The following is a 14,146-nucleotide window of genomic DNA, read 5'->3' on the forward strand; positions in this document are numbered from 1 at the left end:
AAAGGCCCTGAAGTGACAGTGGTAACACAACTGGCCCTGACACACACTAGCATGCCCTCATTTGGCTTGATAGTGGAAACATGGCTAATGTCTTAAATTGTGCTCAGATTTGCCAAGATACCAAAGTCTGCAATCAAAAGTCAAAGATCTCAAATATGAACTTAAAACATTTTCAAATACATGTGATCTGATCTATGCTATCAACATTCATTATAAAGCTGTGTGTCAACAGTTGTCTTATGTGTCTGTTTTAATTTTTAGAGACAAAGTTGATATTCAAATGTAACATAATTAAGAACTCAATTAAGTCTACTGAGCTTTGAAAGAGCAACCTGTGCGCACAAAAAATCTATTAAATTAAAAAGCTGTCTTCATTTACCAGTGTTCTCCTCTCTCCATCCCTCATAAAGGTTTTGGAAGAATCCAAATGCCTGATGCGGAGCATCCTGAAGTCTGTTCTGGAAGATGTGAATGAGAAGGAGTGTCAGATGCTCAAACAGCTTTGGTGTTCCACTAAAGGACTAGACGCTCTCTTTAACTACCTGCAAAACAAGGGCTATGATGCCTAAACTTCAGTCTCCTCTTCCCATTGTTCAGATCTTCAGTCCATCGTAAGATAACCAGCTTGTATGGAAATAAGTGAGTCTAAGGCTGTCAATTGCATTGAATTTACACCAATTACTGCTGGATTACAGAGCAAGATCACTAAATCCAAAACAAAATCAAGGCTAAAAATGGTGTACACAACCTGGTTGTGGGTGAGGTTTTATATTAAGACTACACCGGTCTGGAACAGTGTGGCAGGATTTGGGCTGAAGATCTACTAAAGGAACTTTCACTGTGAGAACAGCTTCACTGTCCCGTATAAGACATTATGGACACAAACTAGAGCAGATAATGACATGATTTTCTAAATGAAGTCAAACAGAGCCAAGAATAAATAATTTATTTTAAAGAATTTCAAATGCTTTGGTGTTGCAGGCATTCAGGTTTTTCTCGAATGCTTTCCAATCAGCATTCCATACACCAAAAGGAAAATAATATTAAATGATTAACATGTTTTCTTTTTTAATGTTTTAGTTATTGTTGCATTTTTTTTATTTATTTGTGATATTCAAAGAAAGCCATTTTACAAGGGTAAAAAGGGGTTAATATCCTATAATATAATGTTATGTACAGTCTAGATTGATTGTTGTTTAAAATATTTGTTTAGAAAGTTTGAGGTTTTGCTATATTTTTTTAAGTGTCTGGAATGAAGTTTTGAAAACCAAAGCCTCTGTTACCTTTTATATCGTTCATCTTCCTTTTTCAAAAACACATCTATACACATATATTAAATCATATACTGTATGGCTTAAAGGAATATTCCAGGTTCAATACAAGTTATGCTCAATCAACAGCATTTATGGCATAATGTTGATTACCACAACCCTCCTTTTCTCTAAAAATATTTAAAAATCTGGGTTACAGTGAGGCACTCACAATGGAAGTGAATGGGGCCAATCCGTATACATTAAAATACTCCGTTTGAAAATTGTAGCCAAAGGAATGAAACAGTAGACGTGTTAACATGATTTTAGTGTGACATAATCGCTTACTAACTTTTTCTGTGTAAAGTTATATCCAATTTTTTGTTGCCATGACGATGTAACACTGTAATCCTTAAAACGACAATTTAAACAACTTTATAGCTCAAAACACAAGTTTTAACAGAAGAATTGTAGTCCTTTTAAAATTATAAGCTTCACATTTCTGCCTTTTAACCCTCTAAAAGTTATACCCATTCACTTCCATTGCCTCACTGTAACCTCGATTTTTGCTTCTTTTTTTTCCATTTTTTTTAAGAAAATAATGGACAAGTCGAAATTATTTTTTTGTGGTTATCAAATATTATGCCACAAATGCTGTTCATTGAGCTTAACTTGTATTGAACATGGAATATTCCTTTAAATTTCTTTAAAAGTGCAATAGTGATGTTTTCAGTTAAGGGATTACAGATATTCTCTACATTTATGTTTGTCTTACAAAGCATTTTTCTTGAAGCTTTTGAAACAGGCTGAAGTATTATCAGCCAATTCATAAATGTTTCTGTGGTTAGTGTCACTAAATGTAATGACTAATTGTTCATTGTCAGTTTGAATATGGTAAGGCCATTGTTTCATTGGACAATATTTTTCCACTGTCATATGAAATTCAGTAACCAAAACAAGCAACCTATTATTTAAAGATGTCAATAGTTTTATTTTCTGTTCATTCAGAATATTGTGTGTGAGAGTTAGAGAGATGTTTGCGAGGGGCTCATAACTGTATGCAATTTGCCAACAGAACATTTGATGAATTTCATTCATCTGATCAACCGGGTAGGCATGCAATATGCTTTGAAAAGAATTGATGCTTGTTGCTTGGCAGTCATTCTGATTTAAGGAGTGATTACCAATTCAGAGATTTGAAGTTTGATGAGCATTGATGAGTGACTCAACTGTGACATAACTTGATTTTTTTTAACTTATTCAACCAAAATGGATTTATTTAACTACTCGACTGTATTCTCTCTATCTTTATGTATCTTTCTTTTTCCGAATGTAACTTGCACTTTGAATGCACTCACAGACTGGTTCATTTAGAGCCTCTTTCCATCTGGAGTTGCCAAAACCATCATTTGATTGAGTTCATTTGGCACTGAATTGACCTCTTGAGGAGAGGAAGTGCAATACTTTTAGAGTAGTGATTAGCACATTATTGTGACACGCTGAAGTAAAAAAAAAAAAAAAAAAAAAAAACGTTCTGCAGCTGGATTTGTGAAGTGTTTTATTTTTCCCATCAAAAGTAACATCTTTGGATATTTAGTCTCGGTAGACTTCAATGTTCACATCATGTGCAGCTTATAAAATATATTTATGAATATATATATATAAAAATTCAGGTTGTTATTCTAACAGTTTGTTGTGTATTTTTGTGAAAAATAGTAAATGACATTTCTATTTGTTCCAAAAACATCCTGTCTCTGCACTTTTTTTTATTTGATTTATGGATTTATGTCAATATCATTGAAATAGTTTTACAACAGACATGGGTGTCATATTTGCATTTGTTGTTTTCAGGATAAGTGTATAAACATATGAATGCAATCATTTAAACAAGAATATACATGTGTAGGTTTAATGAAATAGTTTTGTACTTGTGCTTGCACTGATTTTTTTTTTTAATTTGGAATGCCCAATTCCCAGTGTGCTCTAAGTCCTCGTGGTGGTGTAGTGACATCAATCCGGGTGGTGGAGGATGAATCTCAGTTGCTTTCACGGTAACGCGCTCAACAAGCCACGTGATAAGATGCGCAGGTTGACGGTCTCAGACACGGAGGCAACTGAGATTCGTCCTCTGCCACCCGGATTGAGGCGAGTCACTACACCACCACGAGGACTTAGAGCACATTGGGAATTGGGCATTCCAAATTGGGGAGAAAAAAAAAAGAAAAAGAAAAAAATATATATATATATATAAATATATTTCAGTTTAGACAGAGCAAGAGTTGCAATGTGCAATTCCTTGACTGTTCTTTTGTTGAACAATGTTGATCAAGGCCAGTGTACTGACTGAATGCTTAGTATGAAAAGTACATATAATGTGAAATGGATGTGTATCACAGTGTGTAATGTGTGAAAATTTTTTGAGGCATTGATAGTAAGCAAAATCACCATGATGTGCGTGTTGCGGTGATAGAATAAAAAGTCTGAGTGTCTTGGTCCAAATATGTTCTGCATTGCAGTTGTTAGTCGCCTCTGCTGTGCCAGGGAACCGCGGACAAACATCTGCATAGGGGACCGGTGCCTCTCAGTTCTCAAACCATGGTTGTTCCACTGCTGTTTGAATTGTTTTAAATCTGAAATAAATACATTTTTACATTATTTACTTATGAATTCACAGATCTGGTACACCCAGAAAAAAAACAATAACAACTCAAATTTATTGGTTATCATTGCATTTAACTTATTAATCAAGGTGACATAAAGTTATAGGTATATGTTTTCATCTAAGGCTGAATCTGTTGTGTTTAATTATGAATTCGACTTCAACAGATTAAAGCACCATACAAATAAAAAAAAAGATAAAAGCAGATCCAAGTATGGAAAGTGGGTTTGTTGAGTAGGATCCTTCAAGGTGCACTCATAAAAAATAAATAGTAAAAAACATTTAACACATAAATAAATTAATAATAGGCCTGGTTTAAAAAAATATGCTTAAAATGATGTCACTCACATGAAATAAAGTTGATATCACAGCATCGAAACCCACACCAGCTGGCTACAGGACTCCTACCTGCAGGCCATTCACCTGCTGAATGAAACATTAAATGACACTGTTATTTTATATATTTTAACTTTGACTGTAACACCCATATATCAGACTCTGACTAACATGCCTTAAAATATAATAATTAATGTTACATATCAGTGTTCTAGAAAAAAATTCTTATTGTCTTATTCTACACTTTTCATGGGGGCTGAAATAAGATCACATGACCAGCCGAGTACTACTCATAGTTTCTTTGTAATAAAATGTTTGGTTGCAGAGTAAATTAATCATTTGTAACATTTACGACTGTGAATACAGTTTCTCTACAATGGCATTAGTAACCAAAAAAGTATGCTTTGGCATGATGCTGCATTTACACTAATACTGTATTAAGTTGAAGATCACTGTTGTATCAGCCAGGAACAAATAAATAAATAAATAAAGCTCTGCAGACTAGGGTTGCTCCGATACCAAAATTTTGGCTTTAGTATGATGCCAGCCCTGGTACCTCGGTATCAATACTATAATTAACAAATACAAAGCCTCAGATTTTGTATTAAATTACACAGAAAATGACTTAATTAAAAGAACTGCATTAAGTCTTTCAGATACAAATTATGCGTTTTCCGTTTGAATTTTTCTGGATTCCATGTTAAATGTTTTAATTAAATGTTATGATCAAATGGTGTTTAATCAAATTGATACATACAGATTTAATCAAATAAAAATAATATTTTTATTTGATTAAAGCTGTATGTATCAATTTGAAAAAAAAAAAAAAATGTATATATCAAAAATCAAATCACATCACTTTATTGTCACACAGCCATATACACAAGTGCAATGGTGTGTGAAATTCTTGAGTGCAGTTCCGAGCAACATAGTAGTCGTGACAGTGATGAGACATATACCAATTTACAATAAACATCAGATTTACACAACACAATTTACAATAAACATCAGATTTACAACACAATTTAAACGTCTGATATACACATAATTACACACAACACAATATACAAATAATAACATACACTGTACAGTATACAATGCGCACTATATAGAATACACATTATTCAATAAAATAAAAAAGTATATATAGTATATATAGAATGTACAGTAGGTTGTAATGTACTGTATTGACATTCAGGCTGTCGGTTGATAGTCAGTTGTTAAGAGAGAATATAATATATTATAATATAATTTATGACAGTCCGGTGTGAGATATAAGAGTAAGAGTAATAAAGTGCAGTGCTGATGTATTTTGATCGTGGGAGATCAAGAGTTCAGAAGTCTGATTGCTTGGGGGAAGAAGCTGTCATGAAGTCGGCTGGTGCGGGTCCTGATGCTGCGATACCGCCTGCCTGATGGTAGCAGTGAGAACAGCCCATGGCTCAGGTGGCTGGAGTCTCTGATGATCCTCCGAGCTTTTTTCACACACCGCCTTGTATATATGTCCTGGAGGGAGGGAATCTCACCTCCGATGATGTGTCTGGCAGTTCGCACCATCCTTTGCAGTGCTTTGCGGTTGTGGGCGGTGCTATTGTCGTACCAGGCGGAGATACAGCCAGTCAGGATGCTCTCTACAGTGCAGGTGTAGAACCATGTGAGGATGTGGCGGTTCATTCCAAACTTACTCAGCTGTCTCAGGAAGAAGAGGCGCTGATGAGCCTTCTTCACAATGACTTCATAATATATATATATATATATATATATATATATATATATATATATATATATATATATATATATACATATATATGTAAAAAAAAATTTTTTTTTGTCAATTAAAATGCTGCACAACAGATAGTATTATGAAAAAAAAAAATCTGATTACCTGTGGCACAAGGCAGCTATGACTGAATCACAACATGCTGATAAAACACTTGCATTTGTGATATTGCTTACAGATAATAATAATAATAATATTAAAACAACCATTTAATATTATAGAATAGTTATTATGAGTATTATTGCTACTTTTTGAATATTACATTCAGTATTGGGTTACTCTAAAAAGTAATGAATTACTAACTACTAATTACATCTTCTACAGTGTAATTAGATTACTGTACTAATTACTCTGTCTGAAAAGTAATTGCATTACTTATTACTTTCTAAAACTCTTATCAACCTCGACCAGATGGAAAATACAAGGATAGACATGAAACTGTTCTTTTAATTCTTTCAAATAAATCATATAAAATCAAATAAATTAATCATGAGCTGGCCAAAGAGTTTAAGGGGGCAGCGTTAAATTAGAAAACATATATTTTAACATTAAACTTAAATTCCGATTTTAAATGCACTATTGTTTTATATAGAATTGTTCTATAGTCTATACAGTATTTAACACAGTTACATCAGAAGTAAATGTTATTAAATTACTGATAAATTAAGAGTAATCCCTTACTTTGCTTTTTTCAAAGAAAAAAGTATTTAATTACAGTAATTAATTACTTAGTAATGCAACACCGATTACATTTTTATACAGTAATATTTTTCTGTCTTCAATTTCATGCATCCAGTTTAAGCGGGACTTTTATTTTGACACACCATTGAGTTCTTCCTGTTTTTAATGGGTTAGTTATATCAAGCTTCCCATTAACGCTGGAATAATACCATCGCGACTCTCGAGCTGAAATATCCGAGTTGCACCCGACGAGTTCATTTAAGTGTTAACAGCCGTTTATACTCTAAACACACAGCATGAATATTAAGCACCAGCAGTGTCGCGTTTGTGTGAGTGTGTGCGCATGCGTGTACGCATGTGTGTGTATGAGAAGCAGATGGCAGAGCAGAGTGGCACCTCTTGTTCATTCTGTAGGGTGCAGCGCATGTGACTGTATAATATTTAATTCAATTACATCCTTCTGCTGTTTAATGATCACACTTGGCCATATCCAGAGGTTTATTTTATTTTCAAATTGTCATTTATTTCATCTCAAAACTGTGACATCTCATATCATTTTGCTAATGACAGCATATTGTAATATGGTACCGAAATTAGCAACAAGATGATATCGTACAGTTTAAATTATTTTTGGTATTGCGATACTTCGTTAGTACCGGTAAACTGCGCAACCCTACTGCAGACAACGAAGTAAATCTCTGCAGATCATACAAGTTTTACATGATGCAGAAATTATGTATTAAAGTGTGTGATCAATGAAATATCACTATATAATATAACCACAATTTACCTTAAATATCTTTTACTGTAGATAAATATATATTGTAGAATATCTGCCATCTGTGTTATAGAACAACCACGAGAAGACATCAGAAATGTATAAGATGGTGAACCTATGTATCCACTACAAATCAGCTATGGTCGATGTCCAAGACTGTCTGTAGAGTAGCAGATTAAACTTTTTTTAAATAAACAATCTTCCTACGATGATTCTGACATACTTTGTCTCATGCAATAATACATTTGCATAACAAAAATAAAAGTTGACAAACAGCAATTATGTCTGTAAACAGAATAGCAATACTTCTGTAATATTAGCAACCACTGACGTGCACAGAACGGGGGCTACAGGGGCACAAGCAACAACTATTGTCACAAGGTCTGTGCACGTCACTGTTAGCAACACGTACACTGCAGTAAGTGAATACAAAATTGTTAAATATGTTACTGAATAGAGTCTTGGTTAGCGAAATTGTTAAATATGTTACTGAATAGAGTCTTGGTTAGCGAATAGCCAGCTTTGTCAGCCACCTAGCTGTTAAACCTGAACTCAAACCCTGAGTCAATTTTCATGTGAGAAGTGGAATAAATAGTTTTGGACTGCAGAGACAAAATTCTTACCTATGTAATGACAGAAGGACATCAGGTCCTGCATTATATGACAACAAAAGTCGGGTGTAGTCATTTAATGTGCGTTTGCACTGTGAAACAAATTTCCTCATTGCTGATTTGAATCGTTAATGATTTGAATCCTCCGACTTGCCAAAGATACCTCAAACGCAATAGAGGAGGAGTTATGTAGATGAGCAAATGAATGTGCTAAAGGCCGAAACATACTTCACGCAAGTACGCAATCACAGACGTAAGCACTTGGCCAACACATGGCCAACACATGGCCAACACATAGTCCCGTTGTACATACATTATGTGCACTCTTGCGTTGCTCTGGTGGTCTGCTCAGACCACAAGAGGGCAATAGATTTTTTTAGACGTGACCACGAAGCCGTTGTTGAGTCCGAAACCAGGAAAATGCTGCCTTCGGAGGCTGTATACGGAGGCAGGATGAAAATAAGGTGCTTTTCAAACTGTTCGGACACCAGTTCCTTAAGAGTTTCATTCATTCAAAACAGCTGTCAGTTAAGCCATTAACAGCTGCCTAAGTTTTTGGATGCAGCCCGGATGTGGTAGATGAGTCGATGGTTAAGGAGTGGAGAGAGACACGGAGAAAAAACAAGTTCATTTTAATGGACTCTGGACAAAAATTTGTATGAATTAAAAAAGTTTCAACTCAAATTGCTGCCCGAGTCTGCCATGACAGCTGTTGATTGAAAGAAGAAAATCCGCTCTAGCGCCCCTTGCGGCAACGCTGAGAATCCAGCACGTACTTGCGTTGTGTTATGAATTGAGCGCTGACGCATTTCACAACGCAACGATGCGTGAAATCGAGCTTGTGTAGCAAGATGCATCTGCATTCACGTACTAGCGTAGAGTATGTTTGGGCTTTAAGTGGCGTGAGGCGCTAAGTTAACACCAGATGCCATGTGGCATTTACTTAACGCATGACAACACATGTTTACTTAATGCCGCTAAACGCGTTTCAAAGCTTAATACGGCGATACAAAACTTGTGAATTCTGACCTTTCTGCCCTTTTTGGCTTTCCATAATTCCTTCAGACATGCGAGATTCATTCAGACACGTGAGAAGATCATTCAGACACCGGCAATTCATCCAGGCACGTGAGAAGTTTCTGAATTAAGGATTATTTGGATATGGGAACCGACTACAAAAGGTTTACTGAACACTTTGATTCACTGTTCATTGAAGTAAAGGAAAGTTCCCTTACAACTCAGTACACTTGACATTGCGTTTATTAACGCATATGGGGAGTGCCTTCCACATGATATGGCGTGAAGCTGTCTGCTATAAAAGCAGGTGCACAAACACCATTTCCTCAGAATTTCTTCCTTCAAGACAGCAATCATCACTTATCTAGAAGCCCTCTTACTTTGCAGTTTGTGGAATCTTCACGGGAAGTCTTTCCGCTCCCCTGCAGTGCTCCGGCAAACATCACATTGCATCGCCGCATGATTAACGGGCCTCAGCATTCTGATTCCCCACAGCGCTTCTTCAGGTTTTGTGTATCCTTACAAAGCAATTGTATGTATATTGTGTGATATAAATATAAATATATATTTATTTATATATTTGTATATCTAAAAGAGTCATTTACGCGTTCACGTTTTTTTAAAGATGTCGTTCCGTAAGTGTTCCTTGTGCGAGAGGCACATCCTGCTGACAGATCAGCATGAGAGCTGCATTCACTGTCTGGGCTCATGCCTCAAGACGCTTCGCTCGCGAATCACCCTCGTTCTGAGGGATGATTTAGCCTCACGCGCCCTCCCACCCACCTCTTCTGTGATACCCGAGGATTCACACGAGGAGGCACGGCGGGGCCGCAAGGTCGAGCAGGATTACTTTGAGGTGGTCCTCGTGGCGGCACACGGGCCGCGAGCCCCTCAATCTCTACGAAGCGCATGTTTTCCGATATGCTATGTGCGAGACAAGCTCCGGCCTTCTGAAAGAGCGGGCGGCCTCGTCTCGTTCAGTTGTTCTGACACTGGGGATAATAATGACAGTGCCATGTTTCTCGCTGCATCAGGCGAGTGGTCAGCGGGTGATGCTGCCACCCCTCCCCCAAGCGAGGGCGAGGAACGTGCACGCGCCACTGACAGGGAGATGCTCTGCGTCCTTACAAGGGCAGTCGAAGAGCTTCACCTTGAGTGGTCTCCCCCAGAGGAACCTAAACAGTCTCGCCTCGATGAATGGTTCCTGCAGTCCAGATACCGTCAAACGGCAGCGTCCCGCAAATCTGCCCTATTCTTCCCCAAAGTTCATAATGAACTGTCTAAGTCCTGGCACATGCCCTTCATCCTCTCTAATGTGGATCACAGGGAAGAAAATTGTTTTGCCCAACTTCCACCTGTGGAGGAGGCGGTAGCGGCACAGCTCTGCCCAGAGAGTAACAGGCCGTGGAAATCACGCCCCATACATCCTTTCAAACCTTGTCGACAAAGGTCCGCACTGGTGGGAAAAGCTTACTCAGCGGCAGGACAAGCTGGATCAGCACTCCACGCGATAGCGGTGCTCCGGGTATTTCAAGCCAAGCTCCTCAAGCAAATGGACAAGAACGGCTGCTACAGATTTAGCGCTGCATGCCATGAAAATCACTGCGCACGGCAAGTCCATGAGCAACCTGGCAGTTCTGGATTGACATATATGGCTGACCCTCACAGAAATTAGTGAAAAGGAAAAACCCACTCTGTTGAATGCTCCAGTGTCTCCAGCCGGCCTTTTTGGCGGCCTGTGAATAAGTTTGCTGAGCATTACGTCACGACTCAGCAGCAGTCACAGGCTATGAGACACTTTATGCCCAAACAGAGTACATCACAGCCGGTTCGCCGTCGCTGTGTTTCGAGCCATCGCCTAACTAAAATCCCCATACCTGCTGCCTCACCGGCACCTGTGTATCAGCACGTGCAGCAAAAATGCTCCTGACGGGCACAACCCTTTGAAGCGGAAAGCAGAGCCCGTAGTTCCCTCCGGGTCTGCTCCAAAAAAGGCTCGATTGGAGACACAAAACACTGTTCCCCATCTCCCCACTACTGTTTGAATATTGTTGTTCACAATATTGTTCAAAATGTTTCTGTGTCTTGCACTCACACAGCGCATCATGATGGCGCTGTGGATGGCTGCCTCGGTGTGGAGCGCTCCTATTGTTTTGTTGTTTTTGTTTGTTTGTCCTGTGTTTAGTAATCTTTTTCCAGTCAGTTTTAGCAGAGATGAACTGCTGAACATTCGACAGCATATACCAGACAATCTTTTCCCGGTTTTTGAATATTCAGACATTTTGCTGGACATTTTAGTTGGAGGCACGGCTGTGATGTTCAAGAGACGCAGGCGAGGGAGACGAGCAGGCACGCTGGTCAGGCTCCGTCGGTGTGGATTTCGAACAGCTCTACCGAGTATTCACTTAGTGAATCTCTGCCCTCTTCCTAACAAAATGGATGAACTACATCTCCTCACCTGCACCAACAAGGACTTTTCAACCTATGCTGCCTTGTGCTTCACAGAAAACTGGCTGAGTGAAGCCATTCCGGACAGCGCGTTACACCTGCCGGGCTTTCAGCTGTTCAGAGCAGATTGCATGACGGATTTAACGGGGAAAACAAGAGGCGGTGGAACATGTTTTTACATCAATGAAAGTTGGTGTACAGATGTAACAACATTAAAGAAGTTGTGCTCTCCTAATTTGGAAATGCTCTTTTTGAACTGTAAGCCTTTCTATTCGCCACGGGAGGTTTCCTTGTTTATTCTAGTGCGTGTTTACATCGCGCCAAATGCGTGTTTGAATGCCGCACTGCAACAGCTGGCTGATCAGATCACAGACACGGAACAAAAATACCCGGACTCAGGTATTATTATTCTTGGGGATTTTAACAAAGCAAACCTCACATGTGAACTGCCCAAATACAGACAGCACATTACATGCCCCACCAGAGACAGAAATATACTGGATCATTGCTACACAACAATAAAGGATGCATATCGCTCTGTCCCTAGAGCAGCTTTGGGACTATCTGATCACTGTCTGGTTCATCTTCTTCCAAACTACAGACAGAAACTAAAATCTGCTATGCCTGTAGTAAGGACTGTAAAGTTATGGACCAATGAAGCAGAGCTGGAACTACAAGCCTGCTTTGACTGCACTGATTGGAGTGTTTTTGAGGCTGCAGACACCAATCTGGACGAGCTCACAGATACTGTTGCATCAAATATATCAGTTTCTGTGAGGATATGTGCATCCCTACTAGGACTTATTTAACATTAACAATGACAAACCATGGTTTACAGCAGAGCTCAGGCAGCTTCAGAGAGGATGCTTACAGAGGTGAGGATAAAATCTTGTACAATCAGGCCAGGAACACACTGAATAGGGAAATCAGAGTGGCTAAAAGAAGATACTCTGAGAAGCTGAAAAACAAGTTTTCAGTTAACGACCCTAAATCAGTGTGGAGTGGCATGAAACAACTTACAAATTACAGGACTCCTACCCCCAACCCTGTGGTGGACCAACAACTGGCTGACGACCTGAATGTGTTCTACTGTAGATTTTAAAGGCCCAATCTCACACCCCACACCCACTCTGACCTTCACTTCACACAAACACCAACACCTCCTGCAACCCCCCTCCGCCCCCCTCCTGCTACTCAACCTGCACTTAAGATCTGTGAAGCTGATGTGTGCCGTGTCTTTCAGAAACAAAAGATAAGGAAAGCTTCAGGCCCAGATGGCGTTTCACCTGCATGTCTTAGATCCTGTGCTAACCAGCTGGCCCCCATCTTCACACTGATTTTCAATAGATCACTGGAGCAGTGTGAAGTCCCATGCTGCTTCAAATGCTCAATCATCATTCCTGTCCCAAAGAAACCCAAAATCACAGGACTTAATGACTACAGACCTGTCGCCCTGACGTCTGTGGTCATGAAGTAATTTGAGAGACCGGTGTTGGCCCACCTGAAGGACATCACTGGACCCTTTCTAGATCCCCTTCAATTTGCTTATCGAGCAAACAGGTCTGTGGATGATGCAGTCAACTTGGGATTGCATCATATCCTGCAACATCTGGACAGACCAGGGACATATGCAAGGATCCTTTTTGTGGACTTCAGTTCGGCATTCAACACCATCATCCCAGCTATTCTCCGGACTAAATTACACCAACTCTTTGTTCCCACGTCTATCTGTCAGTGGATTACCAGCTTTCTGACGGACAGGCAGCAGTGAGATGGGAAATTCACTTCTAGCACCTGTACAGTCAGCACTGGTGCCCCCCAGGGATGTGTGCTCTCCCCATACTCTTCTCCCTCTACACCAACGACTGCATCGCCAAGGACCCCTTTGTCAAGCTCCTGAAGATTGCAGATGACACCACTGTCATCGGCCTCATCCGAGATGACAATGAGTCTGCATACAGAAGGGAGGTTAAACAGCTGGCTGTCTGGTGCAGTCAAAACAACCTTGAGCTAAACACGCTCAAAACGGTGGAGATGATTGTGGACTTTAGGAGGAACACCCTAACACTGTCCCCCCTCACCATTCTAAACAGCACTGTGGCAGCAGTGGAGTCATTCAGGTTCCTGGGCACTACCATCTCACAGGACCTGAAGTGGGAGACCCACATTGACTCCATTGTGAAAAAGGCCCAGCAGAGGTTGTACTTCCTTCGCCAGTTGAGGAAGTTCAACCTGCCACAGGCGCTGCTGATACAGTTCTACTCAGCAGTCATTGAATCTGTCCTCTGCCCTTCAATATCTGTCTGGTTTGGTTCAGCTACGAAATCGGATATCAGAAGACTATAAAGGACAGTTCGGACTGCTGAGAGGATTATTGGTTGACCCCTGCCCTCCCTTCAAGAACTATACACTTCCAGAGTGAGGAAAAAGGCTGGAAAAATCACTCTGGACCCCACTCACCCAGCCCACTACCTTTTTGAACTGTTGCCTTCTGGCCGACGCTTCAGAGCTCTAAGTCAGGCACAGGAACAGTTTTTTCCCTCAGGCTATCCTTCTTATGAACAGTTAAAACTGCCCCATTGAGCA

General features: G+C 39.6%; 1 protein-coding gene and 1 long non-coding RNA gene across 6 annotated transcripts in view; one reads left to right on the forward strand and one right to left on the reverse strand.

Moving 5' to 3' along the window:
• Nucleotides 1-2,780, forward strand: part of LOC127456312 (chromodomain Y-like protein 2) — a 109,438-nt gene extending 106,658 nt beyond the window's left edge. For all 5 annotated transcript variants that reach the window (XM_051724748.1, XM_051724749.1, XM_051724747.1 and 2 more), the window contains one exon: nucleotides 411-2,780. In XM_051724748.1, coding sequence (XP_051580708.1) covers nucleotides 411-569 — 159 coding nt within the window. In that variant the 3' untranslated portion in view covers nucleotides 570-2,780. The remainder of the gene's footprint in view (nucleotides 1-410) is intronic.
• A 656-nt stretch (nucleotides 2,781-3,436) lies between these two features.
• The window catches only part of LOC127456321 (uncharacterized), a 20,803-nt gene continuing 10,093 nt past the window's right edge, over nucleotides 3,437-14,146 (reverse strand). Inside the window, exons 5-6 of the long non-coding RNA XR_007899820.1 lie at nucleotides 4,258-4,335; nucleotides 3,437-3,880 (exon numbers count right to left, since the gene is read on the reverse strand). This is a non-coding gene — a long non-coding RNA (uncharacterized LOC127456321). The remainder of the gene's footprint in view (nucleotides 3,881-4,257; nucleotides 4,336-14,146) is intronic.

This window comes from Myxocyprinus asiaticus, chromosome 18 (assembly GCF_019703515.2).
Source record: "Myxocyprinus asiaticus isolate MX2 ecotype Aquarium Trade chromosome 18, UBuf_Myxa_2, whole genome shotgun sequence".
Lineage (NCBI taxonomy): Eukaryota > Metazoa > Chordata > Actinopteri > Cypriniformes > Catostomidae > Myxocyprinus > Myxocyprinus asiaticus.